This window comes from Lates calcarifer, linkage group LG20 (assembly GCF_001640805.2).
Source record: "Lates calcarifer isolate ASB-BC8 linkage group LG20, TLL_Latcal_v3, whole genome shotgun sequence".
In the NCBI taxonomy this organism is placed as follows: domain Eukaryota; kingdom Metazoa; phylum Chordata; class Actinopteri; family Centropomidae; genus Lates; species Lates calcarifer.
The window spans coordinates 3,442,470-3,470,359 of NC_066852.1; the positions used below are offsets into that span (position 1 = coordinate 3,442,470).

At 42.2% G+C, this 27,890-nt stretch overlaps 2 protein-coding genes across 2 annotated transcripts in view; one reads left to right on the forward strand and one right to left on the reverse strand.

The window, feature by feature from the left end:
• The window catches only part of arhgef12b (Rho guanine nucleotide exchange factor (GEF) 12b), a 29,478-nt gene extending 18,145 nt beyond the window's left edge, over positions 1–11,333 (reverse strand). The window contains 2 exon segments of the mRNA XM_018691837.2: positions 1,290–1,381; positions 10,582–11,333. Of these exon segments, the coding sequence (XP_018547353.1) occupies positions 1,290–1,381; positions 10,582–10,613 (124 nt within the window). The 5' untranslated portion in view covers positions 10,614–11,333.
• Positions 11,334–12,176: 843 nt separating this feature from the next.
• On the forward strand, positions 12,177–27,420 carry emsy (EMSY transcriptional repressor, BRCA2 interacting). Its single transcript, XM_018692178.2, is given in 21 exon segments — positions 12,177–12,407; positions 13,463–13,571; positions 13,676–13,775; positions 13,865–13,939; positions 14,137–14,312; positions 14,401–14,556; positions 15,891–16,150; positions 16,245–16,485; positions 16,584–16,802; positions 16,920–17,069; positions 17,572–17,745; positions 17,847–17,983; positions 18,906–19,079; positions 21,746–21,956; positions 22,154–22,321; positions 23,448–23,603; positions 23,882–24,006; positions 25,365–25,958; positions 26,514–26,733; positions 26,736–26,917; positions 27,070–27,420. Coding segments are annotated over 21 exon segments (3,813 nt in total). The 5' UTR covers positions 12,177–12,404; the 3' UTR covers positions 27,253–27,420.
• The last annotated feature ends 470 nt before the right edge of the window (positions 27,421–27,890 follow it).

A 27,890-nucleotide genomic window follows, 5' to 3' on the forward strand; every position in this document is an offset into this window, starting at 1 on the left:
GCGGACAGTCTAAAAAAATCAAATGTCTCATCACTCACAGTGTAATCATGATGCAGCACTGCTAATTAAAGGAGAGCTGACATTGTAAATGGATGGGTGAGTCCTCTCTTATTTATTTTTACATTGTAAAAATAAAAATACATTAAAATGTTGCAAACAACCATGATGATGATGATTATTGTTGTTATTTGTTGCAGAAGTAGCTCTGATAAAAGATAGAATAGAAGTCGTATTAGTAGTAGAAATAAGAGTAGTAGAAGTAATAGTAGCAGGAATAATAGTAGTTGTAATACAAGTAGAAGAAGTAGAAGAATACAAGTAGAAGTGACAGTAGTAGTGGTAGAAGTAGTAGCAATAATAGCAGCAGTAGAAATAGTAGTAAGAATAGTAGTTATAATACAAGTAGGAGAAGTAATAGTACTAATAGCAGTAGTAGAAGTAGTAGCAAAAATAGCAGTAATACAAATAGCAGCAATAGCAGTAAAAGTACTAGCAATAATAGTAGTAATAGTAGTAGTAATACAAGTAGTAGAAGAAGTAGCAATAATAGCAGTAGTAGAAATATGAGTAATAATAGTAATAGTACATCAGTTATAGTAGGAAAGAGATTTTAGGAAGCAGAGTATTCAGTGCACAGACAGCAGATTCTGTAGATCAGCAGTGAGATATATGGTTTAATCTATTCTTCTGATTATACAGTGAAACCCTGTCCTACACTATCTGTTCCATTTAACCTGAATGTTGCACAACAGACCTGCAGAAAAAAACAAATCCCATGACAGCGTGCCAGCAGCACAGCTAGTATTACTCATGTAGATCAGCCAGGTCGTCGTGACCCCGTGAAATCAGCGACTCTGTTTGTAAATGTCGTTCGTATTCCTACACTCTGACTTCACCAACACCCTGAAATCTGGAAAGCAACATCTGTGAGTAGATCAAGGGTTCTTCCTGTAGCCACTGAGGAAGTTTAGCGACTCACAATTCTTTTCCCTCTCCTCACATCAAAGTGTTATCTGAGCGAGCTGAGTGGATAATAGGTTGTCCTCTGGACTCCATGAAGGAGCCTCCAGACTCCCGGGTGAAGAAAAGGGCAGGAAGGATTAATGGCGACCCGGCAACCCCGGCAACCACCTTGACAACTTGTTTCTGAGCGCTGCCTACATCCACACCAAGACTAAGGCTTTAAATTCTAAACATTTCACTTCTATTAATTAATGTTTACATGGAGAGATTAACAGAGGAAATGCTGCAACAAAGAGAACAAAGATAAAGCTGTTTGTGCCTCTCACCTGTTGGATCGAATTCATGTTTGAGGGAGACGGATGATTTGTCATTCTTAGGTCTCTTGTCTGCAGGGTCCTTGTTGAGAATGCTTGGGGTCCTGGAGAGACGTGGGGCAAAGTGAGAACACACAAACCACAACAAAACCTCAACAACTTCAAAATAAATCAATAAAGACTTTAAAAATTTAAATTTAAATCTAAATTCAACTAAATTGATTAAAGATCCATGATACAGCACCCTGTACTTTTCACAGAGCCACAGTTTCCTTCCTCACTCACTGTTGATGTTTTGAAATTCAACTGTGAAGTGTATTCAGTTTTAAAAAGAGAAATTACAGCTACTATTGGAGGCTATAAACACTTATATTAGGTGAAGGTGTTGGTTGTCGTCCTCGACAGGTGCAACAAAACTAACGCTTGGATCAGACTCAATGTTATCAGCTTTTACACATAAATAAACTTCTGTTACATTAAAGTTCTCTTGAAGTTATTCTCACTGCCACAAGGGGGAGACAAAGGTTCCAGGGAAGTTACTTTGTTTTATCTCATGTGGAAAACAACCAACTCAGCATCTGAGAAGCTTCACAAGAAGTAAATACGAGGGTGTCCAAACCACCTAGTTTGACAGCTTCTACGACAAATTTCATCACACTGACCCACAGATTGAAATGATTATATTAGCCGAGGTCAAACTTGTAGTCCGCCGTGATTCTCACCAAGTCACTTAGGGGTTTTAATGGAACTTTTAACAGAGGTTTTGTCGACCATACGTGCAGACACTTGGGTTTTTTGTATCATGATACATATTTCTCACATTATTCCCCTGATTGACAGTTGGTGGCGCTATCACACTGAGAAATGGTAAATGGGCAGCACTTACATAGGGTTTTTCTAGTCACGTCGACCACTCAAAGTGCTCACTGGAAATTCACTCGTAAAGAAAGAGATGAAGACTGCTAGTAGACGTACACAAGCTCCATGTACACCCTCTTTATTCAACTGATTCAAAATGAATTTCCCTCATGGTGATAGTTCAGATATTAATAGCCCAGGTTCCCTCTCCTCGTCCCCCCTCAGCACCTCCTACTTGTTCCGCAAGAGGGGGTTTTGTTTGTGCTGCTGTTCCTCCCTCGGACAATGGGGGCCCTGGGCTTTTAACAATGGCTCCCACGTCAGGGCCAACTTACTATACTGTGGCTTTGTGGGACAGATTCCCGGAAACGGAGACTAGGGTTTTTTGGCTCCGCTCCAGTTTCCTGAATGTGGGAGAAGTTGCTGGGAAAGAAATGGAGGAGTCGAGGGGGATGGGGGGGCACGGGAAGGAGGAGGCGCACAAGTGTCTTTGAGGGAAGACAGAAGGCCAGAAGTGTGTGAACAACCCTGTCTGAACTGTCCTCAAGGTGCAGAGAACTGATGAAACTAATCAAAATCAGGGAAATAAAAGGACAGAAAAGCAAGATTATGTTTTCTTTGTGCTCCTGGAGGCAAAATGAACCAGACTAAACAGCTGATTCCACTCTCTCAGACACAACAAAACCGTTCTGAAATTACAGGCAAAATGGTGAAATCACACTGAGTGTTATGGTGAAAACCATGTCTTTTTTCCTCTGAGATTAGAAGGCCCACTTAGGAAGCCTCCTTGCTGTGGTCGCAGGAGATTAGCTGTTGATAAGACATGGCGAGACAAGGACAGGCTGCATCCTGCTCAGTGGGTGGCTGCTAAGTAAGTACTGCTGGATAAGAGAGAGGAATTCATCTGTTTAGTTGTTGTTTTTTGTTTTAATTTGGACACTAACGTGCAGAATAATCAGAACAATCACATCAAAGCCCATTACACAACTTTTGTATTTTTCAATTTAAATGACTCAGGCTTTGTTCAGACACAACAAAGAAATAAAGTTGCAGAGTTGAAGGAGCTACTTTGGATGCTCCATAGACAATGGCAGGTGACTCACCATACAGCTTAGATCAGCATGAAACACAGGTTGAATCATCACTGCGAGAGATGATCAGCTGATTTAGAAGATTTACGGGTCTTTCATTTTAAATCAAACGAGTTCATGAGTTCAGCTGTGGCTCCTGTGGTGCATTTCAGTGAGAAACTTCAAGTCCAAAGGCGCTAACAGCTAAAAATGATGACGCTGAGAAAAATAATTGAACAATCTGCAGCTTAAATCAGTTCACTGTTTAATTCTGTGTCAATTTTGGACAAACTGCAACAACAAAACAATTTGAATTCATGTCTCTGACTGGCTTCTGGAAGCCGAGGTTCATTTTTATTGTAATACTCAGACACACTAAAGCACTAAATGATCTGCTTGCATTAAAGATGAAGCAGTGACGGCTACAGCATAAACCTGGATGATCATTACATTATCTGGGAGCACAGAGGATGTCGATAAATAAACGTTTGAACCACACAGATCTGTAGTAGATGTTTTAACTTATATGTCTTTTCAAGCATGAAGAAGAAACTACGGTGGCCTGCAGGCAACGTTTTGTCTTTTCTGGGCTACTGTAGACAACCCACTCCATGTGTAAACACAAAGGGCTCATTCTAAGTGAACAAAAACACAACGATTCTTAGTTTCAGGTGATTATACACGAATGAAAACATTAATTATAAATGTTATTTTCCATCTCTGCTGGTAGATGCCATGATGAGGCAAAGCTGACATAAACAAAAACATTACAGCTACTAAATTCAGCACTGTCTCTAAACATATCTTTGGCACTTCTATACTGCGACGTCTTATCACTTATCAGCTGACGTATACATATATATATATGTAATGAGTAGATAAATCTTCCAGGCTCTGTTGAGAATACAGTGGGAAAGCTGCTAAATGTCACAACAGCTTGCCAAGTTGCCAACACCGCAGTGACAAAGCCTCTGCACAGTTCATTAAAATCTGATGCATTTTTCAGTTGTTCTGCCCAGAACTTCAGAGGCACCAAAAAGTTCAACAGTTCACAAACACGGGAATCACAAAGGAAAAAGTGTTCACGTCCATGAGAAAAGTTTACTGGCACCGCGATAAAAGGGGTACCATTAATTTACTTATTGTATTAGTGTCGCTCAGCTGGGATACATGTCTGCTGGCTAATTTGCTCAGACTTTCTTTAACTTGCCTCGTGCACAGTTATCAAAGAAGGAAAAAAAAAAACATGCAGCGATCTACTTGGGCCTCAGATGCCAAAAATACCAGACTATTCCTCCGGGATGATAACAGCAAAGGACTCCACTCCGCAGGGTTGGAAACAACAGCCCAACAAGAAAGAAGCTAAAACTCCAAATACACAGAAATACAGTGAAATATAGTGAAAGCCATGATTCATTTCATTTTCAATTCAAACTTCCTGTAGAGCTGAACTGCAAGTGCACATAACAACAGCCATTTAAATCGTCTCCTTCCACCTTAGGACACAAATTTATCCAACATCCCTCGAACTTATCTTTAAAGATAAATTATTAACATGTTAAAGGCTACAGCTGGTGATGTTCTATATTTTTGTTATTGCCAACAAATTCTATGAAGAGGCCAAAACCAATAATGTGTCTCTCAAACCCAACCTCTAATATTTTTGAACCTGGGTCTTATTTTCCAATGTTTTTGTGTGGAAATGATTGATGGGGACAAAAATCTTTGGATCTAACCACTGCTAAATAGCTGCTGCAATGTAATTCAGCAAGCAATTATCGACATCAAAGTATGTCCGCTAATATTTTTAACAAACTAGAGTAAACTGTGCATTACTTGGGGACTATTTTCAGGAGCGGACTGATACACATTTTGTGTACAGTGTGTGTTCATGGTAATGGAGAAACCAGTGCAACAGTGCGCCTCATTAATGTGTTTTTAATAGTTTGTGGAGACAATGGAGATCTACGGCTCGGAGGACTAAGCTATACCAGACTTATCCTTTACATAAACATCTTACCCAGTTAATTATTAGAGCTTTCCAAAATGAATATTTTCATGTCTGTTCCATTAATGAATCACTGCGCATTTGCATCTGACGCTACTTGGCTCCCGTCACGATATCACCACAAACATCCAAATTCAATATTAGCCTGTGAATTCCCAGAAATGATCTAATCAGGCAGCTCAATGCAGACAATAAAACATGGAAGACTTTAGTACAATTGAGTCTGTGTATGAGAATCTTTACAGAGAGTTTAGTCTTTTAAAGTCTCGTCACATTCAGCTGTAAGAATTATATCACTGTCATGCAGGCTGTAATATAAATAAAGCTTTAATTTCCGATTCATCCCCTGAGCAGATGATGTGTTGATAAGCTCTTTGGGCTCGTACATCAAGCTTTAATTGATAACTTGACAACCTGTAATTTAGATCTTGAAGGCTGTATCCTGTTGGAGCGCTCTTTTATGGGCTGAATAATTTAATGTAACCCCGTATGATCAGTATCCAGCAGCATGAGAACTTTATAACAAACCCCTCAGACATAACATAAAATCTGACCATGAATCATTCATCAGTAAATAACTCTATATGTACTTTGACCTGCCGGCGTTTCTGGTCATTTGTCTCAATAAAGCTTTGTTTGTCTTTAGTGACAAACAGTTCAGTGGCCTCCCCAGTCACTACATCAACATATCTGTGTTCGCTGTGCTGAAACTCTCCCTCTCATACTCGATCAATATGTAATTTAATCAGGCTCACACTGCTCTTAACGTACATTTATTTAAGAATAACTTAAAATTAAATTGACTGCTTTAAGTGTCCTCCAACCTAGTTCATCACAGGACCAATTATAATGTACAGATCCACAGATTCAGGGTAGTCGGACTTCATTGGTCTTTTACTGTTTTTTATGGTGTTTTCTTTGCATTATTTTAAAGAAATTTGGTGGGGCAGCATCACTGCAAGACGATTGTGATTGGTTTAAAGAAATACAAAAAAGCTTGAGTGTTTTTCCCTCCTATAGCTGAATGATAGTGGGTGTAGCCAGTGCTGACACAGCGCTGTGGAGACAGGTCTGGCCATGAGAGACTAGTATAAATCTTGCTAAAGCAAAAATCTCCTCAGTAGAAGCCAACTCAAGATATTACTGGTGTCTTTAGACAAGAAAAACAAATCAGGATTAGACCTCCCAGGTCAGACAGGGGCAGTGAAACACAAAACTGAATCCATCCTCGACAACATCAAGATCATACAGAATACCTTTACATCTGGCTCAATCACCAGAAGTAACATACCAGTTCTTAATCCACAACACCCTTTGTCTTCTCTCTACTTTTAATCCTTATTCTTGAAGTAAACCTAGAATCATGGAGAGATTGTGAGAAAACTGGCCTTTCATAGTCTTCAGAGTCTCTTTGTCATTGTTTTGAGTCTCTTTATGGTTGTTGTGAGTCTCTTTGTAGTCATTTTGTGTCTGTTTGCAGTCATTTTTGTGTCTTCTGTGGTTGTTTTGAGTCTCTTTGTAGTCAATGTGGGTCTCTTTGTGGTTGTTTTGCATCTCTTTGTAGCCATTTTGTGTCTCTTTGTAGTCTTTTTGTGTATCTTTATAATAGTTTTGAGTCTTCTGTGGTTGTTTTGTGTCTCTTTGTAGTCATTTGGAGTCTCGTTGTTGTTGTTTGGGATCCTTTCGCATCTCTTTGTGGTCATTTTGTGTCTTTCAACTGAGCTCTATAACTTTCAGACAAGAAATATTAACAGTCACTCCATACAGAGACTCTGGGCTAGAGTCCTCATGACCTCTCAGGCCTCTGGGTCTGTGCCCAGAGGGCCTGTTCGGTTATCTACCCGTGCCTCGAACACACAAACTATGCTGTGATACGTTTAAGGAGCCTCCTGCAATGATACAGATGCACAAAAATGATCTCAGAGCGTTATGGTGTGAGCAGCAGCACGACAGTGGGCTCCGTCTGGTTGGTAGCCATCCTGAGGCGATGTGTCCGTCAGCCAGGAAGGGCCAGTGGTCTGGTGGGCCTGACAGACATTGTTTAACAGTGATGTCACCACTTCCCGTCAGAGCCCGGGGTAAGGTGGAGGGGGGCGAGGGTGGGAGGTCGGCAGGCGGGAAAACACACCGATCAGCAAAACTGTGCGACAAAGAGCAAAAGAGCTGGTCCACTGCAGCCTGTAGGCATTCAGGTTTATTACACAGAACTGAACCTAAACACTGCTCCTACACTTGGCTGGACATATTTACAGTAAACTATAGAGGACGACTGACTGAGGACTGATGATATGAACATGTAGAACTCTTCAGCATGCCTCAGACAAATCACACAACGTGCTGTCGGACCACATTTAAAGGCAAAGTATATCTACCTGATCTTTCCAAGAGGACGCTGTCGGCTACATTTACATGTATTTGCCTCTGCTCCTACCACAACAGCAGCTCATTACATAGTCAGCACCTGGACTGCACCTGGGACTGACCTCGAGGGGGTCCAGCAGCTCAGAGCAGAACAGGCTGCAAACGCTGATAGTAAACGTCTTGTGAAAAGACAGAAGAGCACAGCTGCTACCTGCTACTTTTCTGTTACAGTAATCAGATATTGTGTTGTGGCTCCATTTGTCCTAAGAATCAGTTGACCAGGTGAGTCACCTAGGTAAATCCAGCTGAATACATAGCTGCCACCTGCCCGTTAAAGGTGTGTGCAGTAAAGAAAAGAATCTGCACCGTAAAAACAGGCACAAAAACCCCTTAGTAGATCTGTACCTGTGTCATTTACGTACTATTGTAGCCCTGACACAATGCATCAGCAAGTAGTTACTGAGTGAAGAATGAAAAAAGGGAACTAGTGGATCATTTAATGGCGATCAATTGAATATCTTTTGGAAATGTTTAGCTGTGTTTTGGGAAGTGATACATGAAGTGTTTCAGCAAATATTACCCTGTAAGTTCCCTATAAGTTGCAAGGTGCTTTATTTTTGCAATTTCACTGAGGAAAGTTTAACAGGAGGTAACAGATATCTGGTTAAAACACGGCTGGTAGCAAGTAAAAAGGGCAAATGGCCGTCAATCCTTGAAGACGTCTTCTCAATGGAAAAACTGACACATATATTGTCACAACTGAACAAAAAATGGAGGAAATGGGCAGTTTACAAGAATCAAAACTGCGACAGCAGTAGGACTTTACGAATGTGTATCTCAAGCACTGTTTGTTCCATGTTGCTGACACTCTTCGGCGTCACTTATTTTAATAAATAAATCCAGATTTAAGTATGGAACTTTAAATAAGAACTCCCCAGAGTTATTTCATAGATGTTAATATGCAGAAATATGTCGGGGGGAAACACGTGAAGTCAGACGATCAGATATTTCACTGTACAGAAAAACTACAGCAAGCAGGGTGGATCAAAGTTGAGCCAGAGAGTCAGTCTATAAACTGTGATGAGTAACGGACGGTTTTAACTGGTTTCTCTTCCAAATAATGTCATAGCTTGTTTGAAACTTTTCTGCCCATTGGACCCATTTTTAGAAATGTTTCTGTGCTCTCAGATCTCAGCAATTACTTTGTTAATAAAACCCAAGTTGTAATAAAGCACAGTTTTCCTTTTAAGGCTTAAAACCCTGCTGCTGCTGCTGCTGCTGCTGCTGCTGCTGCTACCCAACCTCCAGGGATCTGTGCTAGTTACTGTGAGACCTAAACGGTATTCTTCAGGAGAGAGGATGTTTCAGTCAGACAGGAGAACATGTCTCCTGCTGGGGGTGTCACATCCTGACAGTAAAATATCACAAACCTCAGAGGCTGCTCAAACTGAATTCTTCTCACTGAGAAACCCTTGAGCAACGTCCAAGATGTGACCTAACCACTGCTGGAGTTGGTACAAATGTTGCCCGGCAACTGCACCCCCTCTTTTTTTTTCTGCACCCCTCAAATGTGTTTTTTTTTGGATGTTTAAACTGTCTATAGTCTTTACATGGGCTCCATGATGAAGACATTACAGAGAAAACTACACAGAAGAGGCTCATTGTTCAAGGCAGACGAGCGGCTCGATCTTCTCTGCAGGCAGAAGGTCAAGAAATCAAATGACTTTGTTTGACTTTCCGAGGCAGTCATGTGTGCCTTTATTTTGGCGTTTCCTCAGAGGAAACTCCTGATTACTGAGTGTAAAAATACACAAGTGACTTATGTGGGGTGGAATCTGAAAAAGCTGAAAGTCAGCCGTTAACTTTTCTAACACAAATCACCTCATATGGTTCTTACAGACGCGGTTGGTTTTATCTGAGACTTGTTCCTCTGCCAAGAACCGGACGAAAGAAAGGGCACAGAATAAGTGTTATTTTCCTGATGTGATCAATACAGGAAGTCATATGATTGTAGAATTAAATTTCTATTGACATGCACAGGTTAATGTGATTTGTGAGTTTGTGTACAATGCTGCAGCCTACTGTAAAGACTGTGACATGTGGAGTTGTCCAAGAAACTTCTGAACCTGGTTGAAAACATCTGGGACTAGGACATTTCAATTAGTCAACCTTCAGTAAAGCCAGACAGCAATGAAACTGTGTCAGACTCAGATTTCAAAACTCCGTTGCCAGGGGAGGAGTAGGGAGTAGCATTTTGACCTCAACAGAAAAATGTGCAGAAGCTTTTCAGAAGCCACAACTAAAGAGTGATAAATTCCAGCAGGATGCCCTGTTGCTGGTTTGACAGCGGAGGTTGTCATCGACAGTCAAAGCCAATCACATTCTCCAGTGCACAGGGAAAAACCAACTCACGTTCTGTTCCATTTTGTTTTGTTTTTTTTTAGAGCGGGGAGTTTTCCGAACTCCGTTGAGAAATCCGCACGTTTTAACTTGACCTGAATTTTCCGGATAATATATGGAGGATAGAAGATAACTTGAGAAGCCATGAAAATATCAAAGACTTATGCTAATTTCGGCATATATTGATTAGATCAAACATCCTTACATTTACCAAAAACTTGACTTCTAATTTGCTTCCCCGTAGTATCTCCTGGCGCCATCCTCTCCCACCACAATGTGACATGTAGGGGGAGAGCTACAATCACCAATTTAAAATACTGATTCTTTGTGGAAACTTGAAGTGTTTTGTTTAACCTTACATTGCCGAACGTAGAAGAAGAATGAAATAAATGGTAAAGCAGTGTTTGTCATGTTCTAGTATTTGTTTGTATTTTCCAACAAGCAACAGAACCTTAAATTAGAGGATTTTGTAATGGAGTTTGGCCTCATGCGGTTAATTGCCTGTCCATTCATTAACAGAACAGAAAAGCCTTTTAACATTATAAATCGTGGACAAACATACTGTGTTCAAACAGAAAAGACAAGCTTTTAATGTAGTACAGCCTACCTGTCAGTGAGAGTTGACTGTGTGCCACTCATTGGGCTTCCCTTACGAGTTTCCAAGGACTTCACCCAAATAACATTTTCATGATAACACCCTCCTCTTTTATTTAATAACACGGCTCCTTTATTTTGTCTCTTCGGTGTCCGTCCATGTCCCGAAACGTCGACGAGTCGCTGTATCCAGCATTGAGAGTTTTTAAAATCCCGTTATTCTACTGGGAGTGTTGGCTGAAGAACAAACAGTAACGCTGATCATGTATTTAAAAGGCGACGATGATAGAGAATAAAATCCAGTTGCAAGAAATGAAGAAAAGTGCTACTTTTTTTCCTCTGGGGTGTGAATATGTTTCATTAACCAGCCGCTGCCTGCAGAGGAGACATCTGGAAAACCAAACCGTGGAGATCTTGCTGTAAATGTTTTTTTTCCCGACTTGCACTTTCTCAGATTTCTGCCTGCATGTCCAAAAGTAGAGAGAAATCTCTTTATTTTTCCTTAGAAAATACTTCCATGATGACACTCCAGCCTATTCCTGATGTCCGGGGAAGAATTACGTCAAACTTTGGCCGCTAAATCCCAAACTGAACTTTACTATCCTCGTTGTTTCCGCGACGTGCAGTGTCCGCTGAGCTGATCTGGAGGCGCCGCAGTTTCTGTAGCATCCTCTTCTCCAGGTCTGTTCGCTTTAATCTCCACTGTTTTCTACTGCAGCCTCGGTTTTAGCTCCGCGATGTGATGCAAATGGAAAAAGGAAATGCTTTGGCCCCCCTCCACCGCCCCAAAACAGTGAAAAGAGGAGGAAAACCCACCTTCTATCCCGTTGCGTTCAAGAGCTCCTTGTAATTCGCAAAACTCTCAGATTTAAATAGTGGTGGAAGAAGTACACAAAACTTTTACTTAATTAAAAGTAACAACAACACAGTGTAGAAATACTCTATTACAAGTAAAGGTCTTCAAAATTTTACTGAAGTAAAACTACAAGTATTAGCATCAAAATATACTTAAAGTGACAAAAGTACTAATTACACATTTAAGAATAATGTATATTATAAATATATGTAAGTCTTAATAAAATCTTATGTTAACTTATCATCACAAATCATTTTTTGTTGATTATATTTTGTTTTACCAATGTAACTTGTAACTAAGGGTGTTAAATAAATATAGTGGAGTAAAAACTACAGTGTTTGCTTATAAATTGTGGTGAACTAGAAGTATAAAGTAGCAGAAAATGGAAACACTGAAGTAAAATGCAAGCACAGTAATTGAGTAAATATACTTGATTACTTTCCAACGCTGGATTTTAAACTGATTTAAGCACATATTGAACACATTATATGCACATACATATTTAATACCATGAAAGACAAACTTGCAGCTATTAATTTCTAACTACCAATTACTCACTACTACTTTATTTTTATCATAATAATACTTATTATTATTGGATTGTTATTAATTTATTTATTTTGCATTTATTACGGTTTTGCTCATACACTTAAATGGTTGTAAACTGGCTTGCAGCTGTACTTAGCTAAATCGCCTGTGGGTGGCAGCACTGCACCAGCGCTGCATCTATCACCCGCATATTTGCCACGAAGAAGAAGAAACCAATACATCCACAGAGCCGCAGCTAGTTAGCGGACAACATAAACACTGCTTCATCTTTGGAGAGATCTGGCTGTTTCAACGGTTTAGCATTTGTTTTCTTCGCCTCACTTTATTGGATAATAACTACAAGATGCGGTAGCTCAGCTAAATGTGTTATGCTCAGCCATGTTTGTTTGGATCTCGGATTTACCAAGGCCTTGAAGTTGCCCTGCTAACGGATGGTAAGACATTCATTTGGACTGCAGGGACAGCTAGCTAACCAGCTAAGCTAACATCATCAATCGCAGAGGTTTTCCATCCGAATTAAACTAAAATTTGATGTTATTCTGGTTGAGGTTCACCCTGCCAAGATCCTTGTTCTCGTGTTGAATATTTTATTGATGTATTTTAATGTCAGTGCGTGGTTTTGCAGTGTAACAGATGATGGAATCATTTGATGAAAGCGTACACCCACTAGGACGTTCCGTTTCACGTACCAACAGAATTTGACCCAGAAAATATAAAACACAAATGTTTCTTTGTTTGCCATCAAATATCGGAATCAAATTACAAACGCATGCCGGTGTGTAGTTGTTAGGACCTTCTCTTATGTTCGGCACACAGATTGCTCTGTAAGCAGCATTTGACCTAAACAAAATCTGCCTTTTTGTGTGTGGTTGGCCTTCTGCTCCCTGTGTTTTGTAGTTACTGAGATGCCCAGTGGTGGGCGGTACTGTCAGTGCAAACTGTGAAAAAGTTAAGGCTTTATTGTACTAAATGAAGGCCTGATGAAGTATATAATGTATGCCGAGCAGACGTGTAGCTAACACGATCCCATTCTTGCTCCTTAAATCGCCTGTGCCATTAAAAATCTAAAATTAAATAGCTAGATTTGTAAATGGAGTTTGGCATGATCCTTTCAAAATAAAATACGAGTTTCAACTTTAGAAAACACATTGATTTTATTCCACTCAGCATACAGTAGTTGTATATGATTGATAATTATCTTGTCAGTCAGTCTGTTTTAGTACAGTTTATAGCTCAAAAGTGATTCCTGAGTGTCAAGAGGATTTTTTATCCTTGCACAAATCAACTTGATTTAAGGAAAAGTCCACTTTTAGAGTCTCATACCACTCAGTTTGACTTGCTGCTGTCAAGAGCTTTCACTGGTTCTCATCCTTGTTGAGGCTCTTTAGATTAAACCCACAGTGCAGTGCCTAGGAGGGGCAGCAGCAAGCAGCAGTATGGTTTATGGGAAATGTGCTCATAAATTCATTATAGTCGTCTCTTCACTCAGCCCATGATTCAGCTGGAGAAACCGGTGCTGACTGGTACCATGCCGGTGGTATGGCCCACCATCCTTGACCTGGGCAGGGATGAGTGCAAAAGAATTCTCCGCAAACTGGGTAAGACGATTCTTCTTGTGTCAAAATGGTCAGAAAAAGTTGGACACAATCACACTGGATGCACAGCTTTTCATGTGTATGATGCGTGGTTATGTGTTCGCCAGAGCTGGAGGCTTACGCTGGGGTTATAAGCGCCCTGCGAGCCCAAGGAGACCTGACAAAGGACAAGAAGGATCTCCTGGGAGAACTCACTAAAATCCTTGGGTAATTGTTTCCCAAGTATCCTAAAACTTGATGTTTTGGACGAACAATCTCTTCAGGATTTACACTCTAATTTTACTTTGTCCACACAGTATTTCAACTGAGCGCCATCGCGCAGAAGTCCGCAGGGCTGTCAATGATGAACGCCTCACCACTATTGCATATCAGTGAGTACCCAACTGATGTTTGAGTGTCTACCAACATATGTACTATATTTGCGATTAATAGTAAACGGGGTAAAACATGATAAAACACTGGTGAAGAACTTTAAAAGATTTATCTGTTTGTTCGCTTAGTAGTCCAGGTCTGCTCCACCAAACAGGAACGACTGAAGAACTAAACAGTGCATCACATCTTTTTTCAGCATGTCCGGTCCTAACAGTTCGTCTGAATGGTCCATCGAAGGACGCCGGCTCGTTCCCTTGATGCCGAGGCTGGTCCCTCAGACGGCTTTCACCGTCACTGCTAATGCCGTGGCCAGTGCCACAGCCAATCAGAACGCCAACCTTCTGCTGCCAGCTGAAACAGGAAACAAAGAAGGTGAGGCCAGAAACAGTTTTATATTGGACCGAGGGTGTTTTGAAACAGATAAGACATTAAACAACATGTTTCGTTTCCTCTCCTGCAGTGGTTGTATGTTACTCCTACACAAGCACCACCTGCACCTCCACCAGCGCTACAGCGACCAGTGGAACCATAGGAGCAACAGTAAAATCCCCACGACCACCCAGCCCCTCATCCAACGTGGTGGTGCTGCCCAGCGGGAGCACTGTCTACGTGAAGAGTGAGTGTCAACATCAAACATATAAAAACATCTCCTCTTTTATTACTTCAGATTAAAACAATAAAAAGGTCTCTGGAAAAACTAAGGTCATCCAGACTTACTGTAAAGGAAGGAAAATAAAACAGAGCGTTTAGCTAAAGGAGTTCTTCACTGTAGAGAAATGCACCATCAGAACAGTAAGCTGATTTTCTCTTTTGCCAGTAAGATCGATACCACTCTAATATACGAGAAAGTTTAAGTGGTTGTGATGTAACCTTGAGAGCAGAGTGGGGCTGTGCTCTGGATTTGAATGAATTATTTTGACCAGAGTTTCTTTCCCTCTTTGAAGAATTCCCTTGAAATACACAGTAATATCCATTGATGTTATTTTCTTACTAACTTGCATTTAATTAAACATAATTTTGCTGAAACTGGAAAGTAATCTTTCCCAGTGTTTAGGATCATATTGAACTATTCACATTCAGGAGGGATGGTAGATTCTGATTCTTTAGTTTTAGTGACTTTGGAAACACTGACTGGATTTTGTTCAGATCTCTGGGAACAATCATTGCATTAAAAAAATCTACCGATCAGCCAAAGGGGGGCGCTATCAAGGCTTGTTTACTCATTAGTGCTAGGTTTAAACATCACTCAAAACTTATCGAATGCCTCAGTGGAAACTCATCTTTTTACAGCGTATGACAGCTCAGGTTTTCCACAGGACAGATGATTCAGAAGTTCTCCACACGGTGCAGACGTTACACTGGCTGGGTTTTAAATTTCCTAAACACAGCAAACTCAGAGGATCTGTTGGATTAGATTTGACAATTCCACGAGCGTCTGCTGCCAGTTCGTTCATGCATATTAAAGAGCCGGAATGAGCAATTATGTGACAGGCTAATTTAGGACGGGAATGAGACTCGAAACGATGGAGTGTGTCTGCACATTATTAACTAATGAGACTATTCTGGCATGAAAGTTGTTGGATTTGTGGATTTATAGAACTGAGGTGGAACTGACAAATGGGTTTTTAAAGTGGACATGTGATTAAACCTTTTGTAGCTCACATGTAATAGCAAATTGATTGATTAGTTGATCACCAGAAAATTCCATCAGCAACCATTCTTTGAATATATTATATATACATATAATATACAATTTGAATATATTTAGGTTTTGGACTGTTGGTTGGAAACTGTAATAAACATTTTTCACTATTTTCCCATCTGATAGACCAAATGATTACTCGATTAATCAAAAAGATTGTAATCAATCATCGTTAGCTGCAGCCTTAGACAAGAGCCACTGTCATCCCAGCGACGTCCTGAGTTTCTACCCTTCATTTCCCTCCGTAGGTGTGAGTTGTTCTGATGAGGACGAGAAGCCTCGCAAGCGAAGGCGGACCAACTCGTCCAGCTCGTCGCCGGTGATGCTGAAGGAGGTCTCCAAGGTTTCCCCGCCGGTATCCAAGAACATCACGGTGCCAGTGAGCGGCAGCCCCAAGATGAGCAACATAATGCAAAGCATCGCCAACTCCCTGCCGCCCCACCTGTCCCCCGTCAAGATCACCTTCACTAAACCCACCATCCAGACCACCAGCACCACCACACAGAAGGTAAGACACTCCCTCAAAAGCTCTTATGCTCCTTGAACGCATCTCACATCTACAAACGACTGTGAGAGCTGATAAATGTCTTGAATTCAATCAGGTGATCATCGTGACAACTTCTCCGAGTTCCAACTTTGTGCCCAACATCCTGTCCAAGTCGCACGCCCACAACAATGCCGCCATGTCCAAGCTGGGCTCCACCTCCATGCTGACCACGCCCACCCAGAAACAGACAGTGGTGTTCCCTGCCAGCTCCAGCCCCTCCACCAACCCCAACACCATCGCTGTGACCACAGTGGTCTCCTCTACTCCGTCAGTGGTCATGTCAACTGTCGCACCATGTAGGTCAAAACATGTAGTGTGCATCAGGTTCCTTTTAATACAGATTTGGAGCATAGAGCCAGGGCTTTAAACTCACCGTCTGTGTTCACTGTCGTAGGCTCTGCCTCAGCTGGGGTGAAGGTCGCCTCAGCCAGACTTCCTTCACCCAAGACTCTGGTGGGGTCGCCCGCTCAGATCCTGGCCCAGTTCCCCAAACAGCAGTCACCTAAACAGATGCAGCAGAGCTCACCTTTGGGAGCCTCCAGCGTGGGTCAGACCCAGACCACCACCACCTCTCCGGGAACAAAGCCCACCATTCAGATCAAACAAGAGTCTGGTGAGGATGCCTCTCTTTCTTTTTCCTGTTCGTATGGAACATGATCAGTTTTCTCTCCAACTGAAGCTCCTGCAGGAAAAATAAAACTCTGACTAAACATATGGTTTGTGTGTGTAGGAGTGAAGATCATCACCCAGCAGGTTCAGCCCAGCAAAATCCTGCCCAAGCCCTCGTCAGTGGCTTTGTCCAGCAGCAGCTCCTCCCCCATCATGGTCGTCAGTAGCAACGGCGCCATCATGACCACCAAACTGGTCACTCAGCCCACAGGTAGGTGATCTGACACCTGTAAAATCTTAAATTAACCCAGTGAGTGAAACTTTAGCATCTTACATAACACTGTTCTTGATTCAACCTCTTGTATCTGATCAGAGAATAAAGATTCAATGCCAATTTTTTATTGTTGCCATGGACACAGTTTAGTCAGCAGTGGTGGAAAGCTACAGCTATAACTACTAGTTCAAGATCTAATATACAAACATAAGATGAACATATAAAACCTGTACAATACATAGTTAAAGATTAAACCGGTGGCTTCCAGCCGTTTTCACTGCGTCTCTTGCCAATTTAACAACAAAGCAAACCTATAGAGAAAAGTCCCAAACCCTGGACGACCGCTAAGTTAAGAACAACTGGAATAAAAACCACTTAACGCATATGAAATTAAAACAAGGGTCACCTCGAGCAGTTACAGCAACAACAAAGCATGAGCTACAGGTGTACAATACCCTGGCTTAGCTATGAAATAGTAACGCTACATCTCTGTACGCAGCTACTCAGGCCACCTACACGAGGCCCACTGTCAGCCCCAGCATCGGCGCCAGAATATCTGCCTCCAGCGGCGGGACCACCTACGTTAAGACCACCAGCGGCAGCATCATCACTGTCGTGCCCAAGTCACTGGCCACTCTGGGCGGGAAAATCATCAGCAGCAACATCGTGTCTGGTGAGACAACTACGTTTAACTACGTTCACACCCTGCTTAGATCAGACGGAGTCTGTGTCGTTTTTGGTATCAGATCAGTTATGGTTTCCCTTCTGCCTCAGGCACGACGACAAAGATCACAACCATCCCCATGACCTCCAAGCCAAATGTCATTGTGGTTCAGAAAACAACAGGAAAAGGAGCGACCATCCAAGGACTGCCGGGCAAGAACGTGGTCACCACACTTTTAAACGCCGGGGTCAGTCAAACACCACAACATAATATTTAAACACTGTGGTTGAGATGATTCAGTGATCATCAGTAATCTCTCCAGAAACATCAGACTAGAGGTTTTCACTCTGTAAGAAACTGCTTTGTCTTATTATGTTTTTATATCTAGCGTCACAGAGGTCATTGAACGCCCCTTGGATTAAAAGACAAGAGATTAGTTGTATTATTATTCCACTGTTTTCTGTACCATTATTATTTTAAGCATGTCTGGTTCTCGTACTCTTCAGAGTTATTCACACAGAACAAGTCACTGGAAAACACCACTTTTACAGCCCAAACTATCACTAATTAATTAGCAGATTAATCAATAGTGAAAATAATTCTAAATGAATTAAATAATCTCTCAAATTATTCTGATGCCAGAAGTATTTGTTTGTAGAGGAATCCGATGATGTTTGTTGGACAGTGTCTTTTTTGATTTGACCACTTGGTGCCGCCAAAGTTATAAACTTTTAAATCTTACACACTGGGTACTTTAAACATTTTCTAACAGTGATTTCCTGGAATTAGGTGTCTTAAAATGTGTTAAATGCAGTAATATTTGTTTTTTAAAAGATAAGTTCAGCATCCTCGGACCTTTGAGGCGGTGAGTTGGACAAGAAGACTGACACCACTTTTATATATAGAATATTAAGTTACAGTCAGCATCTGATTAGCTTAGCACAAAGACTGGGGGAGAAGCTGTTGCTTTAAATAAAGATTATTATGTATTAAAATTATATAGATATTTGAGAGCAGAATATCATATAAAGATAAACTGCCTTCATTGCAAAGATTTAAATTCTGCTTGCAGACACCTGCAGTCACTCTGCACATGATCACCAGGCTTTTCTCCTGAGTCTGATTTGCTGTGTCAAACTGTTCTTTAACTGTGTGTCGCTCTGCCTCAGGGTGAGAAGAGCTTACAGGCTGTTCAGGGGACCAAACCAGCGATCATCACCGCCTCCAGACCCATCACCAAGATGATTGTCACCCAGCCCAAAGGCATGAGCTCTGGATCCCAGTCCACCGCCACCAAGATCATCCCAACCAAGATCGTCTACGGCCAGCAGGGAAAGACACAGGTAAAGACATGCTCTCCACCAACGAATCAAATGTTTTAAAAGCTCCTGGTTAACCACAGGCCAACGAGTGTCATCATATGACTGTTCACGAACATCAAGTAACCTAAGGTAAAATACTTTACTGTGAATTTCTGCTGTAAAGTCAGCACAGAGGAGCAGTGATCATTGTAGGAAAGAGGCAACGGTTCCTTTCTCTGAAAATGAGAACAAACTGCTCATTTCTTCCAGAGAAGAAGGCTTGTACTGTCTTCTGAGCTGTGCAGTCATTAATCTGCTGATGCGGGATATTTTCCAGAGAAGTGAGAGTTTGTAATTAAAAGCATCAGTTTAAACAAAAGAGAAAAATCCCCTGTTCTATAGGCTGAAGAATGTATATGTTGACCTTTCCTCTTCCTCCCTTTACTTCCCTCATTCAGGGAGGGAAATGGAGCCTGTGAGCCAGACAGACTGACAACAATCTAGTCTGCTGCTCTTTCAGCTCAAACAGCTGTGGACTGCAACACGATCCTGTTTCTGACATATTAAACCTGCATTAATTGATTATTTTGGCAAGTTACGGAGCAGAGCAACAAGCTGTAGCCACAACACTGATGCATCAACGACCTCTAAAGTTGATCCAGCGATAAAGCTAAGCAAACAGTTTCCTGTTTACACATCTAGCAGACACAGAGCAACATTTTATTCTTCACTTATTTTAAAAAGGTCTTCTCAGTTCTTCTCAGCACACCTGAACGCAGTTTTTCAAGGTACATGATAGGTAGGTTGTTCCTGGCATCTTTCAGCCACTTCTCTATGAGAGCTCATTCTTTTGGTCACTACCCAAAGACAGGTGGAGGTTGGAACGTAGATCAGCTGGTAAACTAAAAGCTTTTCCTCCTCACCCACAACAGTGCGATACAACTCCTGCTTTACTGCTGATGCTGCACCAGTCCACCTGTCACTCTCCTGCTCTGTCCTACCATCACTCATGAACAAGACCCAGAGATACTTAAACTCAACTTCACTTGGGGCAGAAACAAGTCTGGAAATATCCAGACTTGTCCACATTACTGCATAATTTCAATATGCATTCTCATTGTAGTTGAAGTTTCAAGCTGTAAAATGAAAACAATGAGCTGCAAGAGGCTGAGAAAGCTCTGCAGAGCTGACGTGATAATCTGTCATCACTAATCTCTCAGTGTATCTAGTTGTAGCTTTTCATACTTCAACATACAAAGTGTGAAGGGAGTGATTACTGGAACGAGGATGTTTTTGTGCTCTGTGATCTCTAACCAGTGTCCAGTGTTGTCCGCCCTTTACAATGAAACTAGACACGGCTGTAGGCGTCTTTTGGTTCCTGGGGATTTTTTACCTTCTATTTTTGAAGATTAAACGAGGAGGGATTGGTTCTGTAGAAATTCTTATATTTCTGACATATACCCCACACACACACACGCACGCACACACACCTCATGTGGGATTTGAAAGTATATCTAGAGACTTAAAAAGAAAAACCCACTGAAAAGTGACGATCAAGTTAATACACAGCATTATTTCATTCTTAATCTTTCGGGGAATTATAATTTAAAACAAAAGGTGTCAGAATATATTCTCAGAGGGTGAATTCCATCATGGTAGTTTCCAGATGTTTTTTGCTCAAAGGTAAAAGCTGTCAAACAGCATCTGTTCCCCATATGAAGGTCAGACTGAGCGTCTTCTCATAAGAAAAGAATATTTTATCACTCCATTCACAAACAATGTTAAACTTCACCTTAAATCTAGTCTGAATTCAGTTTTTGTTTTTAGTCATCAAGGGTATATTGAGGTCAGTGACTCAGCTAGCTCTTCATAGTATACATGTACAGTGCATACTATATTTTAACACCCACAGTGATGTTCTGCTGTGCAGTTTCAGTGAAACCACAAAGCAGACATGCCAACACTAAAACAACACAATCAATTTTAGGTACCAGTGTTATAAAACACTTTCCAGTGACGAAAATGGCACATGTTTACAAAACCTTTTTCCAGTCCCTGTAATGTTAAAACCATTTTTCATGCAGATTGTTGCTTCAAAATATGTTCTCTGACTTCTTTACATTCATGACCTACTTACTGAACATGCAAATAAGTAAAGAGACATTGGTGATGCAACGTAGCAGACGAAATATGAGTCATTATCGATTCGTATTCAGGAATAAGAAACTCCTGAAGATAACATCTCAGCTCATATCATCATGCAGACTCCTGCCTGCTTCACAGCAGTGTATTTGTACCTCAGGGTAAGTCTGGAATAACAGAATGATTTGATTTAAAAATACATGTTCAGCTCAAAGTTAATTTTATTTACACAGCTCTGAATACGACAAAACTTCCTGTTAAAGAGGCAGAACTGGGCTCAGGGTGGCAACCATCTGCCTTGACATATAATAGACTCAGAAACTTATGTTAGTAGTTAAATAAACACACAAGTAGAATAACAAGGTGGTGTGAAGCTGCTCTTTATTCTACTTATTGTCACAGTAATCAGTAATAATCAGCTACGACAAGCCGACTGCACGAGATCCACCTTCCACCAAGCTGCGTCGTTTGTAATGTCACATCCAGCCTTTGAGAAAAGTTGTGATCTGTCGATCTGGGAGCCTCTGCTTTACAGAGCGCTGTACGTTTCTTTGCTTTCCCTCCAGGTTCTCATCAAGCCTAAGCCAGTTTTCCAGACGGCGGTGGTGAGCGAACAGACCAGGCAGCTGGTCACGGAGACGCTGCAGCAGGTGACCCGCTCTGCAGACATCGGGCAGGGTCAGGCCTCAGGCTCGGACGGGTCCGCAAAGGACGAGGTGGCCAGCTTCACGGAGACGAGCAGCTTGGCTGGTGAGGCCTCTCATGGCAGCACTCAAGGTACGCTGCTCTTATCCTCTTAGAGTCGGTCAGAGGAAGTACTTCTCGCCGTTTTAACTCTCATGGGTGTGATTTTGTCTTCATGAGAACATTAATGCCAGTTTGATTTGAAACTGGTTTTGGTTTAACGTGAAAATAAGCCAGTGAGGTTCCATAAAAATTGAAATTTGTCCCACACTGTCTTCACCATTCCTCAGAGCCGCAGCCTGTAGTGCACGTGGTGTCCTCCAGAGAGCAGGATTGGACTGAGCAGGAAGTGGCCGTGGAGTCCAGCCCCACCATTATCTACCAGGAGGTGTCGGGCGGGGAATCCCAGTCAGCGACTTCCACCATCAAAGCCCTGCTGGAGTTGCAACAGACAACTGGTGAGCCTTTATGTCACGGAAAGGCTGCTGACGTAGACCGGAGAGGGAGGGGCGGGTGGAAAGATGTAAATCGACGATGGGGAATTATCACCTGTAAACACGCTGACATCAGCAGCGCTGCAAGGTCAAGCAAAATATTTCTGCTGTAAACCAGTTCACCAGGCTCCACATCTATCAGAAGTACCAAAGCCCTGCACACTGAAACACTGAAACACTGAAACACACTGAACTCCTCACCATCAAATATTAATGGCCTTTGAGGAACTACTGAAGCTCAACCAGCCCACAGTGATAATGTTATTCACCTGAGGCTAAAGTAAGTAAACCTGTGGAACTGGGTTGATAAGTAGACAGACAGAGAGTTCCACAGAATATCTGAAGGTGGTTTAGACTCATCAAATATAGGAACTACAATACATAACCTCTGAAATTCCCTCAAGAGATGATTGGGATTTAGTGCATGAAACCTGAGTGGTTCAGTGGAGCCATTGTTATCGTCTATTGTCTTAAAAACACCTTGTGATTTCGAGGTGTTAACGTGTAAAATACTGTGAATTCTGAAGTGTGAATTTTATTCACCACAACTGCAGACGGGCTGATATTAGTGTCAGACGTTTGTTCCTAATTTTATCATCTCATATATCAAGTGTCTTGGTAAGAATCTTCCCTGTTATCTGATCTGCTCCTGTTTTAATTTGCTGTTGTGGAAACTTCCTCCATGTTCACCTATTGTCTTCATAAATTCAGGGTAATGTTTATCCTCACAGCACCAATTCAACGAGCACAATATTGTTCTCTGGCACTAATTTACTCAATTTATAGTTCTACTTGCGTTTTCATTACATAAATTTCACATTTCTTGCGCATATTTTTCAAATTAAAAGACTGTCAGGGCTTTATCTCCTCATTTTCTGATTGACTTTTAATGTGAAATGTCTTCCAAAAAAATGTGAAGGGGCACTGGTGAGGTGAGGTTTTAAATTCAACATTTCTCTTAAAAAACATACTGTGTATCCTTGAATGCATTTCCCATCGTTATAATACAAAGATCAGCAAATTAGAAACTGCTGGAATTCATTTGTGAATATTAGCTACATTTTGCTGAATATGTCGTTCCTCCCCACAGTTAAGGAGAAGGGGGAGTCCAAACCGAGGCAGCACACTATTGACCTCAGCCAGATGGCCGTGCCGATCCAGCTGGCCCAGGAGAAGAAACCCAGCCCGGAGTCCCCCAGGCCTTCCACCTCAGAGGCTGAACCCAGCACTGATTACATGGCAGCAGGTACACCACCTCTCCAGACCAACTACCTCACGTATGAAATATGTAATGCCGAGCACTTCCTCTTTTGGTTGGCAGCTCACGATTTCGATGGAAGCGACTAAAATTCACACTAAAACCTCAAATTTGATGGTGGCACTCACAGTTCTCTTTTTGGTTCTCTGGCGGAAGAAGAGGTGTGTGAATGAGGGCGTGTGTGTGTGTGTGTGTGTGTGTGTGTGTTCAACCTGCTCTATATTTATTATAATCACCTGACGGCACGACTGTGGTTCCCCTGCCAGGTAAAGTCAGCAGAGTGGGAGTGTCCTCGGAGGATGATGAGGTGGTCATGTCCTCCAGTCAGCAGCTGGGAAAGCCCTACAAACCGGCTGCTGTCTCCTCTGCAGCTTCACACGTCAGCCACGTGGTGAGGACACTTCAGAGCAGGACTTCAGTCTAATAATTAGGACAGAGACATTCACCAATAAGTAAACAAATACAGGAGATAGCTGTGCACAATCCAAATAGAGCATACATGGGCTATAATGCAGAGATATTAGCCTCATCTCATTATGTCAGTTTTGTTTGTAGTCTGACAGCCTAAATGTTTGGCTCTTGTTAGCTTAAAATTCAAGCTTAAAGGGCCAGTTCACCCAAAAAAACAAGCACCACAAGCCACTCTAGGTAATTCACACACTCATAGGGACTATTCCTTCAGTTGAAAGTAGTTTAGTTTCAGTGAAAACTGTTCACAGAAAGATCTGTGCATCACCTCTGGGGCAGGGTGAGAGCTTGTTTGTTGGGAATTTAGTTAAAATGACCTTTTAAAACAGAAATTGCAAGACATGACCTTCAACATAATTTACTAGCAGAACACAGGGTTGTTTTTTCATACAGTAGTTTCTGTCGAAAAACATTTACTTTTAATTTCTCTTAACGTTCTTCGTTGGCATGACCAGACAGAAACCTTCAGTACGCTGCCAAAGCATGTGAGGTGATAGAAAAATATGAACATTTAAATAAATAATTTGACAGCATCTGCATTGTCAAGTTTAATTCAAATGTTAGTGATTCATTGAATGAGCAATGGCTTAGAGCTGAGAGTTTCTTCCATTACTGTGTAGTTACATGGAAGAAAATGTTTTTTTAACATTCTGGTTTGAGACAAATGAATTAGCTCATCGGAAAAAAAAAAAAAAAACTAAAAATAAATCCAGTCGCTCTGGCCCTTGGACTGGAGATGGCCCCCAGTGTTTTAAAGCTGAGGAGCTCAGTCAGAGCTGCTGTTCAGATGCTCAGACAGTTTCAGACAGGCCTTTCAGAAACTGGTAATCTGATTAGGGAGCTGTGCGGGGGTGATAAAGCAGTGAGGAGTTTGAACTTCTCTCCATAAAGCTCTCTTTTTATGATTATTGATACGACTATTTCTGCCATTTTTCATGTGACCCACCGAGTGTTACACTATGAATGTCTTCCAGGGGAGTCATCTCCATGTTTAAACAAAATTGCTTCTTTATCCTCTCTGCTATTCATCATGCCTTTGAGTGGTTATTTAGAACGACTATAAACACTTCAGCTCATATGACTTGTCGTCAGAATCAAGTCATTTCCTAACATAACCCGGCCCAAAGGACGAATTTTATTCTGGAGCCTTGAATATTTGATTACTTTGAAGTTGTATTGTTGTATTCCTGCGTCTGTCTCTGTTTAGTTCAGTGTGGATGAGTCAGCTGTCATCCTCCTCTTGGTAAAGTCCCTCATTATTCTTCTCTGTGACTGTTTCAGCCCTCTGACAGCCACAGTAAAACTGAGACTGTGTTGGAGGTGGGTGAGCTGGAGGGCGACACCTTGGACCCTCAGACAGGCTTGTTCTACCGCTCCACCCAAGCAGCTACAGATCCCGTGAAGCAAACCACCCACTCTGCAGGAGCTCAGCCGCCACCTTTGAGCCAGGCGGAGGCCGAGCAGAGCCGGCACAGCTCCAGCTCCACCTCCACCTCCAGCCAGGCAACGCCGCCGCCGCCGCCACCCCCACAACTGCAGAGCAAACCTCAGATCAACCAGCCTTCCTCTTCCTCCACCACCTTCCCTTCCACCCCTCCTCTAACTAAGAAACTCCCTAAGCTACGAGAGCAGAGTCAGCCCAAGCCCCAGACCTTAACCCAGAGCCCCAAAGACAGACCCCTGACTACCCAAGCTCAGGCCGGGGCAAAGGTCACAACCCCGGGCACACCAACCAAACACCTGGTGACGCCGCAGCTCCCGAAGCTCCAGCAAGCACCCACGTCCCACCACAGGCCGCTGCACACATCCATGTCCCACCCTCCTCCACTGCAGGCGCACCACCCTGTGAGCACTGAAAAGACTGCATCCAGTCAGGTGAGTGGTTTCACACCAAACACGTCACAGGCTGGAGTAAGAAATAAACAACCTGGGGCGTGTGTTTCCTGGAAAGCATTTTAAGCCGCACGCAAATACTATAAAACGTTTGTCATGTTTACCTGGAACAGACCGCAGACTGATGACAAGCAGGGAGGTGATTTATGGCGGTATTCACACTGGCTACAGCTGCTGCTCTTCTCTGTTTTCTCTCTCTGTAAACTGATAGATAATAAGTCGAATACATCATTTTCAGCATCTAAAATTATGAAAACAATCAAGAAAATGTGAAGGACATTTGTCATTGTTTAACTGTTAATTTAAAAAAGACAATACAAGAACACACAACTCAACTCACTTCACAACTCAAAACTTAAAGCCAGACAGCTACAGCGAACATACAGTATCTGCGTCCTGTGTTCTACTGTGATAAAAGTCTGATTCTTATCGAACTTAGAAACATAAAACACGTCTAGTTTAGAGTCTGGTGTGGATTTTTCTGCATTTTAATTCCCTATATTTGCATTTTTCCTCATTAAAATATCTTCACCACAGCAGCCAATCATCACACAGAGTGCTACCGTCACCAAGATCACCTTCGGCAGCTCCCACCATTCGTCGCCAGTCTTCAGCAGCGGCGAGGCCACCGCCAAGCTGATCCCCGAGTCCAGCTCCGGGGCCTCGGGGGACAAGCCCTCTGTGTCGGACATCCTGAAGATCTCCATGATGGAGGCGGAGATCGATCCGAGCACAGAGCCCATGGTGGTGGATTCCTCCAGGACTGTGGCCCTCTGGGGAAAGCCCTGGAGGTCCAGGCCGTGTCGGGGACGCTGGACTCTGGCCAGTTCATCAGCAGCTCCGGGGCCACCATGCATCATTCCCACACTAAGCCCCAGCAGTTCAGCTGCATGCCGGGCCTCACTGCACAGAGGAGCAAAGAAGACCTGGAGGTTATTGAGGTAAGATGTTTACCATAAATAAATCAAGGTGATAAATCACAGAACTCAGGGTACAGACTAAGAGCCAGGTTCATCAGTATTTCAGGAGGCTGATAGGTGTCTAACCCTGAATAAAGAACTGACCAAAAACCTGATGTGACTAACACATGCAGGTGATTCCTCAGTACTCCATCTTACCAGACTCCAGCCAGTCCAACGTGGTGGTGGAGCCCAGCGGCTTCCTGGAGATCACCAACTACACCAGCCAGCAGCTGGAGGAGGACAGCCCCATGGAGCAGGAGGTGGACAGCAGCAACGACGAGGCTACAGCAGCCAGCCCCCCCGATCAGCCGTAGAGACACTGACGGGAGCAGAGCAGACATAATGATTTGTTTAAGACCTCGGACCCAGCAGACAAAGACCCTACTGGTTGTTTTTTTTTTTTTTTTAAGTGCAAGAGCAAGAATGTTTTCAGTTGTGTAAAATATTAGTTTGTTCATAATAAACCTAGTGTTTTTTTTTTTCCTCTCCACAACTAATGGCACATGTGGTTTTTATTGCCAGCGAGCAGAGCTGGATGTGAAATGTGGGAGTGAGGTGAAAGGATTAGTTTTAGTCTAGTCCCAGACAGTTGGACAGCAGCCTCTCAAAACATACTGAATTGTTCCAGTGTGTTTACTTGCAGGACTTTGCAAGACATTTACACATTTATGAAACAGATTATTTGGATTTTTTTGGTACTGTGCCTTGTGCCACTGTACTTCATTTTAAAAACACACACTCTGTTTTTACAGGCCTGCATTTATGTCGAAGGTTGACCAGAGTGTTTCAAATACCAGTAACTTCAATCACACAGATTTTTGTATAAAGTGACTCTCCTGTTGCTTATGGACTTCTTCTTTTGATGACGTGATGTTTTGCTTTTGACCGACTTTGTAACATTAAAACCTCCCAGTGCTTATGGGATTTAAGTTTTCAGAGGAGAGAACAAAGC